General features: G+C 60.0%; 1 protein-coding gene across 2 annotated transcripts in view; it reads right to left on the bottom strand.

Annotated features, from left to right (window-relative positions):
- LOC100457565 (collagen alpha-1(XVIII) chain) overlaps positions 1-23,511 on the bottom strand; it is a 121,688-nt gene extending 98,177 nt beyond the window's left edge. Inside the window, exons 1-2 of one of the 2 annotated variants that reach the window (XM_054542644.2) lie at positions 23,399-23,511; positions 23,150-23,244 (exon numbers count right to left, since the gene is read on the bottom strand). In XM_054542644.2, the coding sequence (XP_054398619.2) occupies positions 23,150-23,244; positions 23,399-23,409 (106 nt within the window). In that variant the 5' untranslated portion in view covers positions 23,410-23,511. The remainder of the gene's footprint in view (positions 1-23,149; positions 23,245-23,398) is intronic. The other variant, XM_054542645.2, reaches the window with a different exon arrangement.
- Positions 23,512-24,825: the final 1,314 nt, after the last annotated feature.

Genomic DNA, 24,825 nt, shown 5'->3' with positions numbered 1-24,825 from the left:
TCCCACTGCTCCCCAGCGGAGCCCTGAGCCTGCCTGTGCCCTGGGCCTGCCAGCACCACCAGGGCCCACCACAGAGGCACAGGAAGCCTGGGTTTGCTCCTGAATTGCCGTGACTGCCACCTCCTCCACCTGAGAAGGTGTCACTATGTCACTGTGGACGGCGGACCGGGCACTGCGGGAGGTGGGGTGGCCTGCCAGGGTCCCGACACGAGGCCTCCTTAAGCCCTACCCTCCCCCCAGCACCAGCGCCCGGGACCCTCTGCAGGGACTGTTTCCACCAGGGCCCTGCACCACTGCTCAGCACCCTGGCCCAGCTCTGTCTGCAGGACCTGCTGGCAGGACAGGCCCCTGTCTGTGCATCGGAATTCACTGGGAGGCAGCTGCTCCTACAGCCTCAGATTCCAAATCCAAATGCCCAACAGGAGGGCCCTGGGCGAGAAGCTGAGTGCGTCTGGCCTCTGCCCCCAGGACGCTGCAGAACCCTGCTCCGAGAGGGTCTTAAACTGGCCGGTAAGGGCTTCAGCTCAGAACCACGGAGTCTGCAGGACGAAACTGCCTCCACCCGGTATGGGCAATGCACTCAGGGAGAAAACCAAGCTATCCTCCAAACACTGGGGAGCTCTGGCTGGCCTCCTCTGTTAATATTTGACTCAAGCCTGAGCTACCTAATTCAGCATTAACTGGAGTCACTCAATGGCCATGAGCCCCCTAGTTCTGCAGTAACTCAGGTGGGGGTGGGGACGACCTGGGCTGACCCCGAGGAGGCTGGGATTCAGGAAAGGCCGACCTCCAGATCCACTCACATGACCCTTGGAGCCGGGCCCTCCGGGAGGCGGGGAGCGGGGGGCGGGAGGCAGGCGCCCGGCTGTGTGTGGACACAGCTTTGGGAGGGTCCTGCTGCTGCCCGAGGTGCTTGTGGAACTCCACGCCTTTCTCTTTGCAAATCACTGAACACAGCAGCAAGGAAAGGGAAGACAGTGGAAGCTCAGGGAATGTACCCCAGCATGGCAAGGGCAGCTGGCCGATGCTCAGGAACTGGACCAGCCAACACTCAGGGACCAGACTGGCCAGCACTCGGGAACTGGACCAGCTAACCCTCAGGAACCATGTCACCATGGAACATAAGCCATGGTTTCCAACTCCCTTAAGCTCCAGGACACCATTTCCAAGCTTGATTTGCCCTATGGAGAAGGAGAAGTGGTCAAAAGTGGGGGCATTAAAACCACTTCGGCTGGGTGCGGTGGCCCACACCTGTAATCCCAACACTCTGGGAAGCAGAGGTGGGCAGATCACCTGAGGTCAGGAGTTAGAGACCAGCCTGACCAACATGGAGAAACCCCATCTCTACTAAAAATACAAAAAATTAGCTGGGCAAAAATACAAAAAAAATTAGCCGGGCATGGTGGCGCATGCCTGTAATCCCAGCTACTTGGGAGGCTGAGGCAGGAGATCTCTTGAACCCGGGAAGCGGAGGTTGCAGTGATCACAGATCACGCCATTGCACTCCAGCCTGGGCAACAAGAGCGAAACTCCATCTCAAAAAAAAAAAAAAAGCCACCTGGACCTTCCTGAAACCCTCCACCAGGTGGTCTCCCAAAGAACAGGCCCCTCCACCCAGGAGGCCCACAGCCCCGCCTCACCCAGTGGCCTAACCTGGGGCCGCCACCTCCCCTTTCCTTGGCAGAGTGCTGGGCGGAGGCCCCGTTTTTCACCGACCGACGGCTGGGAGAGCCCGTGCCACCCACTGTGCCCTGAGACGCGCACAGGACGGCGACTCACAGATGCCTTTTGCTGCCCTGCCTGGGTCCTGCCACAGCGCGAGGTGCATCAGGCCAGGCAGCCACGCAAAGGCCCCCGCTCCTGGCTTCTGCCATTTTTCTGTCCTGCAACTCTACCCTGGAGCCTCCCACCCCTTCAAAAGCTGCAGGAAGAGGTGAGACCCCTCAGTGCCCACAGGCGAGGCCCCGCCATTGCACTCCAAACGCCTGCCCACCAAGCCCAGGGCCTCCTGCCCCTCTACAGACAGAGTCCACCAAGCCCAGGGCCTCCTGCCCCTCTACAGACAGAGCCCACCAAGCCGAGGGCCTCCTGCCCCTCTACAGACAGACAGCAAGCCCAGGGCCTCCTGCCGCTCTATAGACAGAGCCCACCAAGCCCAGGGCCTCCTGCCCCTCTACAGACAGAGCCCACCAAGCCCAGGGCCTCCTGCCCCTCTACAGACAGACAGCAAGCCCAGGGCCCTCCTGCCCCTCTACAGACAGAGCCCACCAAGCCCAGGCCCTCCTGCCCCTCTACAGACAGACAGCAAGCCCAGGGCCTCCTGCCCCTCTATAGACAGAGCCCACCAAGCCCAGGGCCTCCTGCTCCTCTACAGACAGAGCCCACCAAGCCCAGGGCCTCCTGCCCCTCTACAGACAGACAGCAAGCCCAGGGCCTCCTGCCCCTCTACAGAGTCCACCAAGCCCAGGGCCCTCCTGCCCCTCTACAGACAGACAGCAAGCCCAGGGCCTTCTGCCCCTCTATAGACAGAGTCCATCAAGCCCAGGCCCTCCTGCCCCTCTACAGACAGACAGCAAGCCCAGGGCCCTCCTGCCCCTCTACAGACAGAGCCCACCAAGCCCAGGCCCTCCTGCCCCTCTACAGACAGACAGCAAGCCCAGGGCCTCCTGCCCCTCTACAGACAGACAGCAAGCCCAGGGCCTCCTGCCCCTCTACAGACAGAGCCCACCAAGCCCAGGCCCTCCTGCCCCTCTACAGACAGACAGCAAGCCCAGGGCCTTCTGCCCCTCTATAGACAGAGTCCACCAAGCCCAGGCCCTCCTGCCCCTCTACAGACAGACAGCAAGCCCAGGGCCCTCCTGCCCCTCTACAGACAGAGCCCACCAAGCCCAGGCCCTCCTGCCCCTCTACAGACAGACAGCAAGCCCAGGGCCTCCTGCCCCTCTACAGACAGACAGCAAGCCCAGGCCCTCCTGCCCCTCTACAGACAGACAGCAAGCCCAGGGCCTCCTGCCCCTCTACAGACAGACAGCAAGCCCAGGGCCCTCCTGCCCCTCTATAGACAGAGCCCACCAAGCCCAGGGCCTCCTGCCCCTCTACAGACAGACAGCAAGCCCAGGGCCTCCTGCTCCTCTACAGACAGACAGCAAGCCCAGGCCCTCCTGCCCCTCTACAGACAGACAGCAAGCCCAGGGCCTCCTGCCCCTCTACAGACAGACAGCAAGCCCAGGGCCCTCCTGCCCCTCTACAGACAGAGCCCACCAAGCCCAGGGCCTCCTGCCCCTCTACAGACAGACAGCAAGCGGGTGTGCCAGGGTTCCTGAGCCAAGTCTAGGTGCCCAGACTTTGCTGAGATTAAACCTCACAGTGAGCCTGTGTGTGCCTGCATGTGTGTGTGTGAGCCCATGTGTGTGAACCTGTGTGTGTGAACCTGTGTATGTGAACCTGTGTATGTGAACCTGTGTGTGTGAGCCTGTGTGTGTGAGGTGTGTGTATGTGAACCTGTGTGTGTGTGAGCCTGTGTGTGTGAGGTGTGTATGTGAACCTGTGTGTGTATGAGCCTGTGTGTGTGAGGTGTGTATGTGAACCTGTGTGTGTATGAGCCTGTGTGTGTGAGGTGTGTATGTGAACCTGTGTGTGTGTGAGCCTGTGTGTGAGCCTGTATGTGTGAGCCTCTGTGTGCCTGCGTGTGTGTGTGTGAGCCCTGTGTAGGTGAACCTGTGTGTTTGTGAGCCTGTGTGTATGTGAACCTGTGTGCATGTGAGTCAAGTGTATGCGAACCTGTGTGTGTGTGTGACAGCCATGTGTGCATATCAGCCTGAGCGTGTGTCTGTGTGTGTGAGGTGTGTGTATGTGAACCTGTGTGTGAGCGTGTGTGTGTGTCTGTGTGTATGAACCTGTGTGTGAGTGTGTCTGTGTGTGAGGTGTGTGTATGTGAACCTGTGTGTGAGCGTGTGTCTGTGTGTGAGGTGTATGTGAACCTGTGTGTGAGTGTGTGTGTGTGTCTGTGTGTATGAACCTGTGTGTGAGCATGTGTGTGTGTGTCTGTGTGTGTGAGGTGTGTGTATGTGAACCTGTGTGTGTGTGTGTCTGTGTATATGAACCTGTGTGTGTGTGTCTGTGTGTATGAACCTGTGTGTGAGCGTGTGTGTGTCTGTATGAACCTGTGTATGTGTGTGTGTGTGTCTGTGTGTGAGGTGTGTGTGTGTGAGCGTGTGTGTGTGTGTGTATGAACCTGTGTGTGTGTGTGTCTGTGTGTATGAACCTGTGTGTGAGCATGTGTGTGAGCGTGTGTGTGTGTCTGTGTGTATGAACCTGTGTGTGTGTGTGAGCGTGTGTCTGTGTGTGTGAGGTGTGTGTATGTGAACCTGTGTGTGAGCGTGTGTGTGTGTGTCTGTGTGTATGAACCTGTGTGTGTGTGTGTGTGTGAGGTGTATGTGAACCTGTGTGTGAGCGTGTGTGTGTGTGTCTGTGTGTGTGAGGTGTGTGTATGTGAACCTGTGTGTGAGCGTGTGTGTGTCTGTGTGTATGAACCTGTGTGTGAGTGTGTGTGTGTGTGTATGAACCTGTGTGTGTGTGAGCGTGTGTCTGTGTGTATGAACCTGTGTGTGTGTGTCTGTGTGTATGAACCTGTGTGTGTGTGTGTGTCTGTGTGTATGAACCTGTGTGTGTGTGTATGAACCTGTGTGTGTGTGTGTGTCTGTGTGTATGAACCTGTGTGTGTGTGTGTATGAACCTGTGTGTGTGTGTATGAACCTGTGTGTGTGTGTGTGAGCGTGTGTCTGTGTATGAACCTGTGTGTGTGTGTGTCTGTGTGTATGAACCTGTGTGTGTGTGTGTGTCTGTGTGTATGAACCTGTGTGTGTGTGTGTATGAACCTGTGTGTGTGTGTCTGTGTGTATGAACCTGGTGTGTGTGTGTGTGTGTGTGTGTATGAACCTGTGTGTGTGTGTGAGTGTGTGTCTGTGTGTGTATGTTGGCATGGAATGGATGAAGATGGCACCACACCACAGGCAGTAATGGAGGGTTGCAAGCTGAGAGGCCACACATATGACGCAGGTCACGGTCACAGTGCTCAGGAATTCCAGAGGTGCAGCTGGCCCTGGGGGACCCGGGCTGTGTCCTGTCACAGGGCCCTGAGCCTCAGGTGCTGAGGTGTTCAAATGTTCTCTCCACTCGGTGGTCCACCTGGCTGCCTAATGCCTGGGAGGTGGCAGGAAGGAGGGTCTCTGTGCCAGGCAGGCACGGCAAGTACCTGGCCAACCCTGAAACAGTGTGAGCTTCCTTCCTGGCAACCTGCCGGCCACCCGACCCACTCCACGCCTTCCAGGCCTGCAGGCAAGAGAAGAGGACTGCAGGAGTGAGCAATTTAAGAAACGGAAGGTCGAGGTTTTCCAATCTAATTAACAGCATGACAAGCCAGGATGGGCTGCTGACCCGCATGGAGCCTTGCACAGCCAGAAACGCGGTGTCCTGCTCCGCTCCTGAGACGCCAGGGCTGTCACTGCAACACAGCCCCCAACACTTCCACACGGGCGGACTCTGGCTCTCCAGGCACTGCAGCGCCCTCTCCTCCCCTTCCCAGCTCTCCTGAGGCCTGTGGTTCTGGAATCTCTGCTCCGTGCAAGCATGCCTGTGGCCCTCCTCCCGTGTCCAGTCGCACCAGGCCCTGGGATCCCGGATCTGGCTTCCCCTTTGCAAGTGGTTCGAAGCAAGCACCTGTGGGGGTGGGGGCAGCAAAGCCGTCTGGCCAAGGTCCCTTCTCTAGAGTGCCTGTCTGTCCGTCTGTCCTTGAGGAGCCTGAGGAGTGCAGGGCAGGACAGGCAGGCACCAGCTGACCCGGTACCGGGCAGGGACCAGTGCAGGACCTTGAGGCAGGGCTTGGTGGGGTGGGGGTGGCCAGAGTCTCCTGGCTCGGAGCAGATGCGGGTGAGTGGCACAGACTGTCCTCACACCCTCCTGGGACAAAGGCAGGAATCCATGACCAGGACAGACACACTCAGGACTGGGAGAGGCAGAGCAGGTGCCTGAGCTTGGCCACGCACAGCTTCCAACGAGGCTGGGCCGTCCACAGCTCCCCAAGGTTACCCGCCACTGTTCACCCCACCCCAGCACAGCCGAGAGCCATGGTTTCTCCTCCCATGGAGTCCCACGTGGCTGCCCACTCCAGGCCCAGCCCGAGGGCACCGCCTTCTCCAGGCTGCCTTCCCCGCACACGCCACACCTCCAGCCCCAGAAGGTTCTGAGGAGGGGAGGAGCTGGGGCCCCCACTCGCCCTCCTGTTGCCAGGATACAGGCCCAGGAAAAAATGCCACAGTGCTGGATTAATGTCTAGACAACGTGACCTTTCCCCTGGTTCTCTAGATATAATTGGGACCCAAATTGTCCGGTGTCATGAGCTGACAGCAGGGATGAAGGAGGGGTCTGTTCTCGGTGCCCCGAGGGGACTCCGGGAGAGGGAGAGGGCAGCCCACTACCTGTGTGGGGGCTACATGGGGACGAGCCAGGGTCGCCCACAAAGGCGCTTTCTGTGGAGGGGACGTCACCTCTTCCATCAGCGATGACACAGCTCTGAGATCACAGTGTCCTCACAATGGCTCCTGTTAACTCCCTGCTGCCCGTCCTGCCAGGCTGGTGCCATGAGACCCTCGGGGCTGGGCCGTGGGACAGGTGCCCGTCCTGCCAGGCTGGTGCCACGAGACCCTCGGGGCTGGGCTGTGGGACAGGTGCCCGTTCTGCCAGGCTGGTGCCATGAGACCCTCGGGGCTGGGCCATGGGACAGGTGCCCGTCCTGCCAGGCTGGTGCCATGAGACCCTCAGGGCTGGGACGTGGGACATGTACCCATCCTGCCAGGCTGGTGCCACGAGACCCTTGGGGCTGGGCTGTGGGACAGGTTCCCGTCCTTCCAAGCTGGTGCCATGAGACCCTCGGGGCTGGGCTGTGGGACAGGTTCCCGTCCTGCCAGGCTGGTGCCATGAGACCCTCGGGGCTGGGCCGTGGGACAGGTTCCCGTCCTGCCAGGCTGGTGCCACGAGACCCTTGGGGCTGGGCCGTGGGACAGGTTCTCGTCCTTCCAAGCTGGTGCCACGAGACCCTCGGGGCTGGGCCGTGGGACAGGTGCCCATCCTGCCAGGCTGGTGCCACGAGACCCTCGGGGCTGGGCCGTGGGACAGGTGCCCGTCCTGCCAGGCTGGTGCCACGAGACCCTCGGGGCTGGGCCGTGGGACAAGTGCCTGTCCTGCCAGGCTGGTGCCATGAGACCCTCGGGGCTGGGCTGTGGGAGGTGCCTGTCCTGCCAGGCTGGTGCATTGAGACCCTCGGGACTGGGCCATGGGACAGGTGCCTGCCCAGCCCTGCAAACACATCCAGCAGGTGTTGAGGGCTGCCAAGCACAGACTCCTACTGCCAGCCATGCACAGCGCCAGCTGCGACAGCAACGCCTCTGCCGGGAGACGCGGAGGAGACCGGCCCCGACGCTCCTGTCCCGGGGGGCTGCTGCACACTCAGGCAGGATGCAGGGGTCCTGAGGGGGACCCTCAGCCCACCTATGGCTCCCGTGGCCAGTCTGGTCCTGGTATTTATCTCAACTTCATTGTTGTCCAGAAGCTGCTTTTTATTATTTGTGACCATAAAAGGATGTAAATAAATTCCTGTTTTGAGTCCAAACTACCTGGGTCCACCAGGCCACAGAGCAGGGACACGGCCTCAATGTGGAGTCAATAAGCCAAGGTTGTGAGAAGATTCTCAGGAGTGGGGTCCAGGAAGGGAGAACTGAGGGCTGGGGTTTCAGGGGGCATTTTACTTTTCATTCCAGGCAGCGCTGTATTGGCTGGGGTCTCAAATGCTGAATAATGCTCCTGTTGGACTTCAGTAATTTAAAAAAATAAAACTGTTTAAAAATCATGAAAATTTCATAATGCAACCAAGTAGCCCCAGGTCCTGTCCCTAAGCATGGTGCCCACCCGTGGCTTTGAGGAGGATCCTTCAGCGCCAGCCAGGCTTCCTGGCATTCACACCCAAAACACCTGATAAATCTGCTGAGAGAAGCACTGTGCCTGGCACGAAATAAAGTCCAGGCCACTTTGCAGCCCAGCTCCCACCCCAGGGCCCGAACAGTGATGGGCGGCCTCAGAGACCACCCAGTGGCCCCAGGGAGCCGGACCCAAGCCTTTGGAGCCAGCCTGGTGATCCTGCAAGCTTGTCACTACATGGCATTGAGTGTCACCACACACAGCATCACATGTGACCACACATGGCATCACGCATCACTACACACAGCATCATGTAACTACACAGCATTGCATCACTACACTGCATCATATCACTACACGGAATTGCCTGTCCCCACACACGGCATCACGTCACTACATGGAATTGTGTGTCAGCACACACAGCATCACGTGTCACCACACATGGCATCACATGTCACTATGCACAGCATCATGTCACTACATGGCATCACGTCACTACACGGAATTGCGTGTCACCACACACGGCATCACGTGTCACCACACATGGCATCACATGTCACTATGCACAGCATCATGTCACTACATGGCATCACGTCACTACACGGAATTGTGTGTCAGCACACACAGCATCACGTATCACCACACATGGCATCATGTCACTACAAAGCATCGCGTCACTACAAAGCATCGTGTCACTACACGGAATTGCATGTCACCACATATGCATCACGTCACTATATGGCATCACATCACTACACAGAATTGTGTACCACCACACATGGCATCACATGTCACTACACACAGCATCATGTCACTACATGGCATCACGTCACTACGCAGAATTGCACGTCCCCACACACGGCATCACATTACTACATGGAATTGCATGTCATCACACATGGCATCTCGTGTCACCACACACGGCATCACGTCACTACACGGAATTGCATGTCACCACACACGGCATCCCGTGTCACCACACACAGCATCATGTCACTACATGGAATTGCGTGTCACCACACATGGCATCCCGTGTCACCACACACGGCATCATGTCACTACACGGCATCACGTCACTACACGGAATTGCATGTCACCACACATGGCATCCCGTGTCACCACACACAGCATCATGTCACTACATGGAATTGCGTGTCACCACACATGGCATCCCGTGTCACCACACACAGCATCACGTCACTACATGGAATTGCGTGTCACCACACACGGCATCACGTCACTACACGGCATCACGTCACTACACGGAATTGCATGTCACCACACACGGCATCCCGTGTCACCACACACAACATCATGTCACTACACGGCATCACATCACTACACAGAATTGCGTGTCACCACACATGGCATCGTGTGTCAGGGCCCAGCTCCAGAGCCTCTGGCCAGGGCTGGCCAACTTCTGCTCAGCACTTTGGCATCCCTGACCCGCCACTGACACTGGGGACCCTGGTCCTCTCATCCATCCTTTACTGAGGACAGGGAAGAGCTGAACTGCAGCCCTGATGCTCCCAGATTGAGGCGGTGAAGACTATGGCACTGTCTGCCCCGTGGAGGGGCTGCTTCTCCATCTCCCTGCCTGCAAGCCGTCGGGGGGTCTGGCTGGTTCCACATGACAGAAGCTCCTCTAGAGGATGTATATTGGTCATCACGCCTGGCAGGGCCGCAGGCACAGGGGGTCGGGGTGGGAGGACCCGGGGACCTGACGCTAAAGCGGAGACAGCCTTGGAGGTCCCTGAGGAGGCGCCGCTTCCCTGAGACCCCAGGAAGAGACGTGAGCCAAGGAGGGCGGGCTGTGCAGAGCAGGTGAGAACCGTCGGCGAGCATCCCGAGGCTCAGCAAGGAGGCAGCCTCTGCAGTCACCGCAGCAGACAAGCGACCGGGCAAGCGCGGCTCCAGAGCCGGCCCGGGGATTCATCTAAACACCCAGCAGCTGTTCCCAGGCCACCAGCTCCTGCCACAAAGCAAGGGAAACCACCAAGAAGGGACGGCTGCCTTGACGTGGGAAGAATGAGCCCAGCACTGAGCTGCCCTGCCAGAGACATCCCTCCCCAGCTCGGAGACCCTCAGCGATGCTGGCGGGCAGGCGTGGGAAGGGCACACCCATCCTACCACTTCGGCAGCCAGGGGCTGGGATGCAGACCCCTCTGCCCCTACCAGGGATGAGCACCCGGTCAGCTCTGCTCAGCACTGTCCTCAATCTGCAGATGCAGCCCACAAAGAGCTCGGAGTCGGAGCCGGCTCCTCTGGAAGGGAAGGGTCTTGTCACTGCACATCTAGACAGCAGGCCCTGGCCGTCCAGCCCCACGCCAGGTGCCCCCACTCACAGCCAGCACTCCGGGGGCGGCACACGTTAACGAACAGGCACCTGCCCTTCTCGGTTCCTGCGGCAGCAGTACTGGCCATGCCAAGGCCACCTGCCAGGAAAGACGGGTCTAGGGAGGTGGGAGAGGCGGGAGACACAGAGTGCTGCCAGCTGCGCTGTGGGTGGGGCCTGGGGAAGGAGGCTGGAGGCCAGAATCCCCTTTTCTCTCTTCCCTACAGTGCAATTCTCCCCACCCTTAGCGTTTTCCACAGAGCAGCACCTCCTTCACTGCTTCATGGGAGTGGCACCCAGGACAGAGGGCCCAGCTCTGCCCAGACCACAGTGGCTCCAACAATGGATGCAGAGGATTTGGGCCAAACCACATCCCCTGGCCAAGAGCGGTCACCCCACAGTCTGTTGTTATTAACAGGTCTGGTGCACAGGTCACCCCACAGTCTGTTGTTATTAACAGGCCTGGTGCACAGGTCACCCCACAGTCTGTTGTTATTAACAGGCCTGGTGCACAGGTCCTGGGTGTGCTGAAAAGCCCATCAGGGAGCTAGAGGGAGCAGAAGTTGGCACACAGAACGCCAGAGAGATCGCGGGCCTGGAAATGCCACGGAGAGGGCAGCTGGGCCAGGCAGGGCAGGGGGCACCCGTGAGACCCTCGAGTCGGAAGAGGACACCTGACGACACTGAGCAAGCCACAGACCGCAGGACAGGGAACCTGCAGGTGAAAGAGCCCCAAGCTCCAGGGAACCCCAGGGCTCCCTGCACAGCAGGCAGGCATGGCCGGGGTCCAATCCAGAGACTGCAGTGGAACAGACCACAAGCACAGAGAAGTAAGCGCCAGAAGGAGGTAAGGCAAGCCAGTGCCATTCATATCCATTAAGAGGCTAAGAATCCCACAAGGCCCTGACAAGCCAGGAGGCGAGTCCACGTGAAATACAAAAACCAGCAGGGTCTGGCAGCAAGGGGAGGAGCTGCTCCTGGGGAAACTGGGCAGGCTCTCTGGGATCCCAGCACCACCTTTGGAAAGATCATTCCCCAAAACACACATTATCTAAACAGCGACCCACCACAACCAAAAGCAACCAAGAACACTGACAGTCAGAAAAGCCCATTAACAAAAATAACTTAGGGAACTAAAATTATTTCTGCTGAAAACAGAAAGGTAAAGATCAAATTAGCTGCTCCCAAATATCTGAAAACTCACGGAACAAGAAAACATACCTGACGTTGAAAGCACTGTCACTCTCTTGAGAGCAAGACTAGCTTGCAATTCAGATGAGGGAATGCAGAACGAGGATATGCAGAACGAGGGAAAGGAACAGTTGTCAGGGGCAGGGGCTGGGGCTGGGGATAAAAGACCCGGCCAAAGTGAGCTGTGCTGCTTCCAATCAAGTGGGAGAGTAGAGGCTGCACCTCCGAATTCAACTAGAAACTGTGTGCTAGTCAGCATGCAGCTCCAATCTGACTAATATTTAGCACCTGCTGAGCCTAAGCTGGAATCTAAGAGATGCCAGGTGACTGGGTCACAGAGGACAGACCGAGGCCCAGGAGAGGCGCTGCCCTCAGAGGAACCTAAGAGATGCTGGGGGACCAGGTCACAAAGGACAGACCGAGGTCCAGGAGAGCGCACTGTTCTCAGGGTCAACACCTAGGGGCCTGGATTTCTGAATCCGAGCAAACGCCGCCCTGCCCCAGCCACCCCCACACCAGTGCGGAGCCTCACGGTCCCCACACCACCCCCAGTTCACAAAGGACACCAGGCGTGGGGAGACTGTGCCCCGGCCACCCCCACACTGGCCTCAGTTCACAAAGGACACTGGGCATGGCAAGATTGTGTGTGCTGCCCCAGTCTCCTGGCCAGAAAGTGGGCTGCAGGACAGAGATCCAGGCTGGCCAGCCCTACTGCTCCTGACCAAGATGGACCTCAGAGAAGGTCCCCGTTCCCCAATAATAGGTTTAAAAAGCCGGGTCTAGGGAGCCACGATCCAGATGCCAATGAGAGGTGTGATTCAGAGGTTTCACGGGCCCCACAGGAAGGGCCGGTGTGGCCATGTTCCCAACTCAGCTGGGTCAGGGTGACAGAGGCATACCTGCCCGGTGTCGCTGGGCAGTCTGGATAACGAAAGGGGTCTGGCTGTGTGTTCTGGATAACTGAAAGGCCCGGCAAGGCATTCCAGATAGCCGAGGGCCCACGCGGTGTTCTGGATAAGCGGGGGCTCACACTCTCCCGGCCCCCGGCAAGTACCCTCAGGGCTGAGGGCCTGCTTGGCACGCACCTGGTCAGCTTTTCTTTATGAAAACCCCCAACACACCATGCCCGCCTGGCTGCGTGAGCACCACCCGGGGCTCCACCCGGCATCAGTTCTCCCCTCGGCTGCAGCGCCAGGCACTGGGCTGGACGGCACTTTCCAGGAGTGCTTCTGCGCCTTTGCCTCATTCTCCAAAAGTAGAGCTCGCACCTCTCTGAAGGCCAGGCAAGGCGTGAACTCCGAGGCCCCAGCCAGGGTCTGATCAATGGCACTGCCTGCACTTTCCCGTCCGGGGCCTGCCCAGGCCGCCTGCCGCACCCCCGCTCTCAACTCCACACTGCGCCGGCTCCCCCCTGCATCCATCTTCCGGAAGGGGGGCTCCATTCACAGCCCCGCTCCGCCACCCCTGCGCACGGTCCTGCCCCTCCTCCGCCCCGCCCATGGCAGCCGGCCCTGAGCCCTGAGCCCCAGGTGTCCAGCTCCTGGCTGCTGCCCCAGGCCTGCTGGGAGGTCATCCTGGGGACCTGATGACCAGAGGTTCCATTGACAGTCAGGAGATTCCGAAGGCCGAGGACTCATCTTTAAGTCTCCACAAAGCCCACAGCCTGGGGTGGCCCTGGGTGTGCAGGAAGTGCCCATATTCTGACCCCCAGCAGCCTTGAGGGTCCTGCTGAAGCTCGGAACACATCCAAGGCTTCCTGCCCCATGGAGTGGGCCCTTCACAGGTGAGAGGCCCTTATTCGCACGGTTACTAATGCCACCTCTTCTGTGAACCAACACCACGCCGCACTGTCACCTCTGGCTGCTGGGACAAGTCAGTCAGTGTCTTAAAGCAACACAGACGTCCCTCAGAGCTCAGGAGACTGGAAGTTGGAAGTCCTGGTGCCCGCAGGGGTCCTCTGGAGGATCCAGGGGGAACCCAATTCCTAGTCTTCTCATACCCTCCCCAGCCCCCGCCCATGGCCCCGCCTCCATCATCCCCTCCTCTCTCAGTCCTGCCCCTTCCCTATAAGGACCCTCATGACGACGCGGGGCCCACCCGATAATCCAGGGTCATCCCCACCTGATCCTGAGCCTCATCACACACACGAGTCCCACAGGCCGGGGTGGTCAGCTCGGGGTCAGTATTCGGCCTTCTATGCGTGTGATCGGAAGTAGAAGCATAAATGAGGGTTTTGGGTTTTGTTTCTTAGGTTTGGGGATGTTAGTGTCCATCTGTCTGCCCTCTCGCTGGCGGACAGGGCTGTTTTCTGGTCTGGGAGGCGGCTGTCCGTGAGGCCCTCAGGCCACACGCCCGGAGCACGGCCGTCAGCAGGGGCCAGGCCTGGGGCAGAGTCGGCCGCAGGGTCCGAGCCTTGTCTGCAGGAGGCCACCCGGGTCTGTTAAAATGTCAGACGTCCCCTGTGATGACAGGAAAGGCTGAATTGGGACAGGTGGTCTCCCTGGTTTCCAAACCTCCCACAACATTCTTAGTCATTTTCACAATAGAAACGTGTGACTAACAACCTGAGCAGGTCAGGCTGGAGCCATTCCTTTGGGGGTGAAGTCTCATTTCAGCTAGAAAACAGGGATGTCCTGCTGCCCCGAGGGGATCAGAGACCCCGCATCAAGATGTGCCCCCGAAAGGGAGACAGGGCTGAGATTTGGGGACCCAAAACAGATGAGAGGTCAGCAGCAACACTGCCTGCCAGGCACGGGCACACCATGGCCTCCCAGGAAGAGGCGGGGCAGCAGCAAAGCCAGGAGAAGTGAGCTGACTGACGGCCAGAGCCGCAAGGCTAGGCAGGAGGGCCTGGGGCCAGGCGGTGCATCCAATACAGAAAGGGCCTCCCCCTCCTCCTCCCGATCCTCCTCCTTCTCCTCCTCCTCCTCCTGCTCCTCCAAGGGACCGAGGCTCAGAGAGCAGAGATGGTTCAGGTGCACACGGGCTTGGAGAGGGCAAGCTGTTTAGCTGAAATGAGAATTTATACTAGAAGATGCCTCCTAGCTCCATGGACCAGCTCACTCCATAAGGCTCCTGCCCCTGAGGGTCCGCCACCTCCCTCAGCACCCCTCCAATCCCACACCTAGGGAATTTCCTGGGAACCTGCCTTTTAAACCCTCCCCATCCTCTACCCTGCCTCTGCAAAGTCCCAGGCACAAGTGCTGGGCATGGCTGGCGGGGCCTTTTCTTCCCTCAGTGCCCAGGGACAAGGATGTGCAGGGCTGGCAGAGGGACCCCGAGGTTAGCGTGGACGGGATCCACGGACACTTCCTTCTTTCTGGCTGGAAGGCTGAGGTGATAACAGAAAGGAAGCGGATGTTCTCTGAACTCCTCCTCAGAGGCAGCACGTGAGGCTAAACTTTACAAAGCACAGACGCCTCCCTCCAGGAACGGCCTCTTCACAAGAAAGCTCCTTGCCGGGGCAAAAGAGGCCCGGCTTTCTCAGAAGACTCCTGACAGCTGAGGGGTCTTAGCGGGAGATTTTAGAAAACGTTGGCCACCCAGTCACAAATCCAGCAAGTAGAGGAGGCAGGTGTTCCCTGGGTCCCCACGACAGGGGCAGTGAAGCCTGTCACGGTGCAGGCACCCTGGCCTGTGGACATGTGGCGGGGCTGGAGGAGGCAGGAGTGGCTGCCCTCTCTAATACACATCGTCGGTTCAGCAGGCACAGTGCAGGGCTGAGTAAGAAGCAGCACAAAAGCTGCGTCTGCTCACGGGGACCCATTTTACTCGCGTTGCAAACCAGTCCCTCCTATGGGGCTCTGCCCTAAGGGTGGGGATGGAACCCTCTCTCCACTGCAGAGTACCCCCTAGAGCCTCAGGACCAGCCAGCCTCAGAGGGCTGTCAGCAGGATGCACCCCAGGAAGCCGATGTGTGATGTCCCATCTTTCCTGTATGGCCCCATGACGCTCCACCATCCCCAGGCACAGATTAGAGACCAAGACACAGAGAGGGTGAGCAGCCTGCCCATGGCCACACAGCACTCAGGGTCACAGCCTGAGCTCTCAGCCATCACACTAGGCGGCATCCCACCCATGAGGACATAGAGGATGACCAGGCTTCCTGATAGTTTAGCCACTACTGTGAGAAGCATCTCTAATTCCATATCCACAAAGGCAGAGTCAAAACGCTAACAGCTGACAGGTGCCACGTGGCCTCCCCACAGGCACTGATGTCTCAAGCACCTTCACTTGCAGGACCCCCACGGCCCCTCAGCAGACCTGCGCCACAGATGAGCAAAGTGGCAGGGCCAGCTCCACTGTCTGTGTGCCTGGGCCGCAGGCCCCTGAGCTCTGCTGGCCACTCCAGGGTCCCACCTCTAAAGGGACCAGAAAAATGAGGAAAAACAACTCCACACGTTAAGAAATATCATACCCCATGGCTGGGCGCAGTGGCTCACGCCTTGAATCCCAGCACTTTGGGAGGCCGAGGCAGGTGGACCACCTGAGGTCAGGAGTTTGAGACCAGCCTGGCCAACATGGCAAAACCCCATCTCTACTTTAAAAAAAAAAAAAAAAAATTAGCCAGGTGTGGTGACACACACCTGTAGTCCCAGCTACTCAGGAGGCTGAGGCAGGAGAATCGCTTGAGCCTGGGAGATGGAGGTTGCAGTGAGCTGAGATTGCACCACTGCACTCCAGCCTGGGTGACAGAGCCAGACTCTGTCTCGAAAAAACAAAAAACAAATATCATACCCCCAGTTAAAGGCTGACCATAAACAATAAAAGTACGCAAAATAGGACATCCAGAACTGAAAGCATCAACAGACAAAAAGCAATGGGGAAAGAGAAGGCACCTGCAGGGCAGTGGGCACGAGCTGCAAACCCGGCATTCCCAGAGAAGCACAACAGCCCCTTAGTGTGTGAAAACGTTCCCCGGCACGGCGAACGCCGCGTTCCCAGAGAAACACGACGGCCCCTTAGTGCGTGAAAACGTTCACCCACACGGCGAACACCACGTTCCCAGAGAAGCATATGACAGTCGGTTAGTGTGTGAAAACATTCACCCACATGGCAAACTTCGCGTTCCCAGAGAAACACAACGGCCCCTTAGTGCGTGAAAACGTTCACCCACACGGCGAACGCCACGTTCCCAGAGAAGCACGACGGCCCCTTAGCGGATGAAAATGTTTGCCCGCACGGCGATGGGGACTCACAAAACAGAACTCTGAGATGATATTTTCCATCAACCAAATTAGCAAGGTTTTTTAAAAGACAGGACCCAGCCTGGCCGTTTGGGCTGCAGAGCTGCGTGTAAATGAAGGTCGCCCATCAGAAGTGAGGCCCTCCCCTCTCCTGCGGGTCCCAGACCACAGCATCCCCCGACTCAGCCCTGACTTTGGCTGGGGCGGCACCCAAGATAAGAGCTGTGAGAAGACGAAGCCCTCGCCTGCATCAGCGATAAGGGTGCACTGTTCCCTGTGACTGCTCACTCATGGCGCCGGGCCCTCCAGAGCCTGTGTCAGCGATAAGGGCGCACTGTTCCCTGTGACTGCTCGTTCACAGCGCCGGGCCCTCCAGACTGTGGGCGTCTGAGGCTTACTCCGGGCCCTTCAGACTGTGGGTGTCCGAGGCTCATTGTGGTGTTTCCTTCCCCCCTCTCGGGCAGGCACAGCTTCTCGCACACAGAAGGTGCTCAAAAATGCACACAGGAAAAAGGAATCAAAGGCCAGGTGGACCAAGAACAGTGGCTGGGCTCTCCCCGAGCAGCTGGCGGGGGCCTCGCCGCCCATCAGCCCACAGCCCTGGGCTCCGAGGTCCTCCACTAATGCCGGCTCCCAACCCTGCTGGCCTCTTTAGCCCCAACATGGAAGAGGTCACAGACACTGCCTCTGTGGGGTCACCTGGCATTGGGGAAGGCAGAGCCACTGCAGACGATGTCCTGCCCCTGGATAACACCCTGCATTGGCAGCCGCAGGGCTGGGACTTCGCCGCGGGCCCACGGAGTTCCTGGGACGCTACCCCTGTCTCTCCCATGTCCCACCCAGCAGCAGCGTCCACCTGAATTGAGTGATTCCTCCCAAAACAAAGTCTCCCGTTGTCTAAGTTGTAACATGGAAGGAAGGTCTCTCTCAGTCCCCAAGGTCATGGGGTGTGTGGACTTGGGCCTGCCCAGGTGTGTCCAGACGAGGCCTCCGGAGCAGCCAAATCAGACAGAGGCTCTTCCTGAGCCCTCATGCTCCGGGACCGGAGATGCCAGATGGGGTGAAGCCGCCACCAAGATGGGCTGCTGGCCCAGGAGCTATGTCCAGCCTGGCTTTCCCATCAGCTCACGTCACCCCAAAACAAACAGTGCCTCTCCTGCCCCCAGGAGCAGCTGTGCTGGCAGGTTCTCCGCAGATAGAGGAGTCCGAGCTGCTGAAACTTGACGCTGTCTCACAATCTCTAAGCACAGATTCCAGAGAGGCCTAACTGCGGCAAATGTTAAAGCTGCTCAACGGAACGGTGGGGAAATACAAAAGCACGGACTTCAGACCAAAATAGATGAGCAAACGAACAAACAAACGGCTGGGGGGGTGGGTGCGAGCTCTGCCACGGTAACCCATCACGCTCCCTCCTCCTGCCATTCCCATTGGCCTTCCTGCCTGTTGCTCTGGCCCAGTGTCTGTCCGCAGGGGTCCCCGCAGGGGTCGGCCCTGACCCCCAGTGTCTGTCCACGGGCACTCCCCGCAGGGGTCAGCCTTTGACCCCCCCACCAGTGCCCGGCCCCAGCACCAGCGTGTGCCCACTCGCAGGCCTGCTGGCCCTCTGGAAGCCGGTGTGGTGAGAGCCAAACCACCACCCAGCCTAGTGCTGATGCCTGCCCTGCCCTGCCCATCACAAGGCCCCGGTGGGAAAGAGGGGCCCCACAGGGGATCAGCCCCGAGGTGGCGAGGTGACCCCATCTGCCACCATGAAATGCCAGAAAGTGCCAGAAAGATGCAGGGACTTGAGAATAATTCCCCTTCCCATGGTTCCTGTGGAAGAAGCCAGAACAGCCGTGCCGGGGCCTGCCTGCGCCAGAGGAGCTGCAGGGAGAAGGCATGCTCCTGCAGGCACGGGGCACAGACGCTTCCCCTGCAGCCGCCACATTTCATCTGACTCAGCGCATCCGTGATCAAAAACTCCTCCTGACAGCCCTTCTGCAGAGGCCCAAACCCACCATCTAAAACGTTACCGCTAGAGCTGGTAAGCGCCGCTCCCTTACTCTCTGTGGCCCTGGGCAGCACCAGGGGACAACACAGATCAGCTCCCTGCCTGGGCTGGCTGTCTCCTCACATGACACAGGGTCTGGAACAAAGATCCAGTGTGTGGTATGTGGCTTTTACACAATTGCCAGCGGCCGCTCACAGAACACCTGGAGGAAGCAGCCACTCCCGCCCCGGGGTTAAGGAGGGGGAACTGAGGCAGCAAGGCTGGTGACGGCCACTGGCCGTGGAGCAGGATCTGCGCTCAGGCACCAGATGGCAGGGCCTCACTTGCCTGGCACTCCACTGCCTTGGACAGGTCCTGGCCTGTGACCGCCCGGTGCTGGGCTCTGGCCTGTGACCGCCCAGTGCTGGCCCTGGCAAGGCTTCCAGGAGGCAGGTATCAGCGGCCCAGTCATTCTGGGCAGGTGCCTGGGCCCCGAAAAGGGCCTTAGACCCCAAACTCCCAGGCCTGGGAGGCCTTGGATGAGAGGAGCACCCCACAGTGCCCCCAACTGCTTTCAGGATCTTCATGGGCCACAGTATGTCAAAATGTACCAAATATCATCATCGTATAAGGGCACCCAACATGTATTTTAGTTTCCCAGGATTCCGCCCCGCCCTGCACAGCACCATACGAGGGAACATCTGTCTCAGGCCCTGTGCCATCCACCGCTGGCCAGCTGCTGAAATCTCGCCGTGGGGTTGGGCCTGGCCAGGCCTGTCGTCTTGTTCTCTGACAGGCACCTGCTAACAGACAGCCCGGAGGGTGGCAGCTCTGACTGGCCCTGGCAGGCACTGGGGTGGCCCCTTCTCTGCATGGTCCAGTGCCCCATGCTGGGAGTGGGGTGAGGGCCATGGCCAGCCCCTCCAGACACAGCCCCAGCCTGGGGGCTGTTCTCAGCCACAGCCAGCTTTGTCCCTGCCAGCCTCTGCACCTGACCCCTGAGCACTGGTGGGGAGCTAGTGCCGGCACAAAGGCCCAGTTGGCTGGCACACCCTCCTCTGCAGGCCTGGGGCTGAGAGAGGAAGAGACTTGCTGGAGGTTTCAGGTGTCGCCCCACTCCATCCCCCATAGCTGTGAGGTTCTTTGGATCCCTGGGCTTCACCTGGAGAGTTCCAGGGTGGCCTGGGGTCTCCAACATACGCTCCACAGCCAGACCCAGGCGGGTCTCCTTCCTGAGCAGAAGCAGGCACCCCTCCCCCCACACAGTGAGCGGGGGTGGGGAGGGAGTTGTGGGGGCCCCTCTCTCTGAGCTGCCTGCATACTCCCTGCCCCTACACAGTGAGCAGGGGGTGGGGAGGGTGTTGTGGGGGCCCCTCTCTCTGGGCTGCCTGCAGGCTGCAGCTTCTACCCCCGTCCAGCCCAGCCCCTACTGTCTGTTTCCAGCAATCAGGAGCTGCTCCCAGGGCGGTGGTGCTGCTGCTCATACCACAGGATCCCCTGGCACTCCCGGGGCCCAGAGAACCCAGCCTTTTCAACAATCCAGGTAAAGACAGAACAAGGCACTCTGAGGGAGAAAGAGTTTGTGCGGATGCAGCATAACTACGTGAGAATCACACACCTGCGGGGGGCATGTGTGTGCACATATGTGTGCACTTTTGTGTGTGTGTGTGCATGTACACAGGTGTGCCTTGCACTTTTAAATGGAACAGCAGCAGGTGAAGTGGGGCTCTCCCGGACTGGCCCCCAGTGTCTGGCGCCTGCACTCTGGAGCAGGGCAGTTCGCTCCTTCTAGGTTTTCCTACAGAGGACTTCCCCGCTGTGCTTTCATTTATAGGAAAACAGGAGTGCCCTGAAAAACAAGTTTTGCTGAAATTCAAAACTATCTTCCAAAGCCCTTGCATCTGAATCCTGAAGACTCCCCAGTGGGTGAGCCCAGAAACAAGACCACCTTCTACAGGAGGGTCTCTCTTACCTAGATGCCGTGTGCCCTGGGGTGAGCCACACCCACGGAACCCAGGTCACTGAAGCCCAATCCCTGCAGGGCTTCAGAGGGAATGGGGAGTGAGGCACAGGGACCCTGCCTTGTACCCACACCACTGGGCTCTGTGCTGACCACCAGACAGGAAGAGGTCCTAGTGGTGAGCAGGGGCAGGACGTGCATCTTCTGGGGGCTGCAGGGGGGCAGGGGGAGAGCCTGATGCCATGGTGGAGTGTAGGAGAGGCTCAGAGACAAGGCGACTCATGAGACCAGGCTCCTGGTGTGGCCATGGGCATCAGCAACTGCCCCGGTGACACAGTCCTCTTCCTCAGCCACTCTGACTCTGAAGCACTGACTACAAGCACCTCTCGGGAGTCATGGCTGTTTCCCACACACAAATCCACCACAGGAGAGACTGCAGGTAAGACTGTGGCACCTCACACAGCTGGGTGGCAACCAAGCAGCCAAGTGACCACTGAGCCCCCAGGTTCCTGATTACAGGGAAAGGCACAAACACCATTCAAGAACCTCAGCATCACAGCGACCAATCCTGACACAAAAAAGCAAAAGACTTTTCTAGGGATCAAGTATAGCACAGAGACATGGAAAGATGCATCATTCTTGGCCAGAAAAAAAATGTGCAAATCAGCAAACTGGGCCTCAGGCCTTCAACTCTCAAGGGTGCTTTTTAAGTTTTGAGAACAACTCAAACCCTTGCCAGAGTCAGCATTTCATACACATTAGCTCTTCTCCAATAACCCCTAAAGGGGGCGACTGTTTTCCCATTTCAAGGGGACTGGGTCCTGCAAGGACTGGAACCCCGGCTGCGGGTGGCCTGGAGCCTGAGTTCTCTCCAGGCTGGGGGAGGGGTGTGTGGGCAGCATCCAGACCCCTCTCTGGGCCTGCTTCCGCTTCAGCCTCCTGGCCACCCGCCTTCCACATTCCATTAGACACCTCCAAGGGGCCTTCCTGCCCCAGAGTGCTTGAGGCTGGGGCAGGCCCGGGACAGAAGAGGAACGCACAGCCCATTTGGCAAACGGTAACTCTCCCTGCTGAGGCCTGCACTGACTTTACACCCCACTCTTAGATCTCAAGACTGCATCTCACCAAAGCTCGACTAACATTTTTTTTTTTTTTCTATTCAAAAGCAAAAAACCATCACCTTTTACATCTCCTCCTTGATAACGTTTCATAAGCTCGGGGCTTGGGCCCCAGCGTCTTTCCTTTCCTTTGTCCCTGTGCGATTTAAAACATCCCGCCCAGGGAGCCCTGGTCTGGGCCCTGCGGGCGCTGGCGGCCCGGCTCAGAGGGCAGCTCTGCAGCCTGATTAATGGCCCCGAGTGACCCTGGGCCGCGGTGGGGATGGAGCCGCGTGAGCTCACAGCCGCTCTCCGCCAGTGCTTCACCCCCTACAGTTCACACAGTAAATGAGGAATTGTCTACGACTCAACAAGCAGGTGTTTTCAGCACATCTACTTATAAGGTAGCTACTTTTCTGAAAGGTCTATGCTACTATTTAACCTGGTGACTAAGTCGATTGGAAACAATGAAACAAATTATTACAAGAATCCAGACGACATCCCTCCCTCCCTCCCTCCCTCCCCCTTTCCTGCTTCCTCACCCGCTGTAGCAAGCAGGTGTGGAGTCGAGTCGGAGGCAGGGGCTGGCTGCCTGGACCCCCGGGTGGGATTCCACCCGCGACAAGGCACCCAGGCCCTTTGGGCGGGGCTCCCCTGGGGTCCGCGTCCCCGCCGCCTCCCCCGGGCCTCTGCTGGGCTGGCTGGAGGCAGGAGGCCCCGGTTAGCAGCGTGGTGGGGAACTGGGTCCCGGGGTTGGCGACAGGAAGGTCCCCACGGGCCCCGCGCACAGTTTGCCGCGCACGGGAAGCGGCGAGGCCGGCGGGGCAGCGGCTTCTGGGCATTGTTCTCGGACCGCGCGGCGCTCGGTTGGCATCAAAGGGGACCGCGCAACCCGACACCACGGCGGACGCGGGGACAGAGGCCTGAGGGCGGTGGGGACAGAGGCGCACAAGGCCCGGCCCGCGGCGAGGAGCCTGGGAGCCCGCGCGGCTTCGCCTCAACAGGTTGGAAACGCGGAGACGACGCCCCGCGCTCCGCCGCCTTCCGCCCGCGGTCAGTCCCGGGACCCGGCGCTGCGGGGACGAGGCCGTGACGGCGACACAGGCCGCGTCTCCCGAGACCCCGCGGCCCCGCCCCGAGCCCTCCCGGCACCGACGACCCCGCCGGCCGCGGAGGTTCGGTCCCCGCGCGGGGACTCCGGCCGCTCGCACCGCGCACCCCTCCCGGCCCGGACCCCGCGGGGAGAATGAATGGGCGGGACTCCGGCCACCCCGCCCCGCCCGCTCCGTCCGGCTCCGGCGCCTCCCGCGCGCGTGGGCAGGGCCGGGGCTGAACCCAGAGCGGCCGGGGCGGGGGTGAGGGAGCCGGGCGGGGACCCCAGCCAGGGCGGCGAGGCCGGCGGGGACCGGCGCGAACCTTCCCGTCCCGCCCGCGTCTTACCTGGCTCCGCGGAGGCCGCGCGGACCCCGAGCAGTAGGACCAGGGGCGCGAGCACGTCCAGGAGGCGCCGCCGCCGCGGCCACAGCCAGGGACACCTGCGCGGGACAGGCACGGGTCAGGGCCCCGCAGAACCCAGCCGACCCCCGCCGACCCCCGCCGACCCCCGCCGGCCCCGCGGCCCCGCAGCCCCCGCCCGTCCGCAGCCTCACCTTGGCGTCCCCCAACCCCCGCCCGCAGCCCCCGCCGCACCTCGGCGCCATGCTCCCCCCAGGACCGTCAGCGCCGCGGGATGCTGCCTCCTCCGCCGCGGTGCACCCGCTCGGACCGCCGCGCTCCAGCCGCCGCCGCTGAGAGGCCGGGCAGGGGGCGGGCAGGGGCCGGGCGCGGGGCGGGGCGGGCGCGGGGCGGAGCGACGAGCAGGGCCAGGCCCGGGGAGGGGAGAGCGGGGCGGGCGCCGCGGCGGACCTGCGGCTGCGAGGACCGGGCGGGCCGAGACCCGGGGGCGGCGGGGACGGGCGAGGACGGACAGGGACGCGCCGCGCCCCGAGGAAACTGCCCGAGGCTGCGACCCAGCCTAGGGCCCGGGGCTGCCCCGCGAGGAAGCCCAGGTTTATGCGGAAGGTGAACCCCGCTGCCCGCCGGGCTACGACCCCAGCCCCTGAGTCCCGTGGGGCAGCGGGAAGGGGGGAGATTCACCGCGGGGGGGACGGGATGGCGAAGGAAGCCGGCACCTCCGGCCCGCAAAGCCCCTGCAGGGTCCTGCCCCGGCTGCACGGAGGGACGCGGGACAGGAGGGGCGTGCGAGGGCCAGATCTGTCCCCAGGTCCCCCTGTCCCCAGGACCCGGCCCAGCAGAGCCTCTTCCTCCCCAGTTCCCAGGCTCCTCCTCCCTCCCAGGTGAAAACCCTGTTTCTATTTCTTCAGGGCCAGCATCCTGAGCCCCACCTGCGGGCCCTGGGCGCTTTCCTCCTGGCAGCTGTGCCCCCACCCGACCGGACCGCTCCCTGCAACTAGAGAGCCCTCACACCAGCAACCACCCCCACCTGCTCCCACCTCGTGTGCACAAAACTCATGGCACTGGCTTGACGGCTTTCTCTGATTCCGCCTGGCGCATCCACACTGTCCCTTCTCGGCCAGGGCTCATCTCCTATGCCTGGACCAAGCAGCATGGTTTTCAGTCTCCCTGGTCTCCCCACACGTGACCCCACCCATCCTCTGAAGCAGCCCCAGGAGGCAGCAGTGACGTCACACTTCTAGTACCCGGCCCTCCCGGCCCTCCTCTCTGGGCTTGCTTGCCAGGGTCCTCCCAACCTGACTGCTGCCTCCCACCTCCTCTCCGCCCCTGGAGCTCTCCAGCCGCAGCCCAGCCGCGGGGCCTGCTTGGGATTCTCCTCTGCTGGCATCATCCCTGCCTGCCTCAGCCTTCCCAGGCCCAATCCTGCCCAATCTCACCTCTTCCCACCCATCCACCTGGCCAGGTCCCCACCAGCATCTGCCTTCAAACCTGGAGTCCTTCTCTGAGTGCTTGCGGTCCACTGTGAGGAAGGAAATCAATTTAAAGGATTATGACCCACATTTTTTAAAAATAAAAAGATTAAGGAGAACAGCATAGAGTAGAAGTGGTCATCGCACACTCTTCTGCAAAACTTTTGTTTCTCAGGTGGATGGAGGAGTGAG

The sequence above is a fragment of the Pongo abelii genome, chromosome 22 (assembly GCF_028885655.2).
Source record: "Pongo abelii isolate AG06213 chromosome 22, NHGRI_mPonAbe1-v2.0_pri, whole genome shotgun sequence".
Taxonomy (NCBI): domain Eukaryota; kingdom Metazoa; phylum Chordata; class Mammalia; order Primates; family Hominidae; genus Pongo; species Pongo abelii.
Note: the sequence above shows the minus strand (reverse complement) of the source record. Positions and strands in the feature narration are given on the sequence as shown.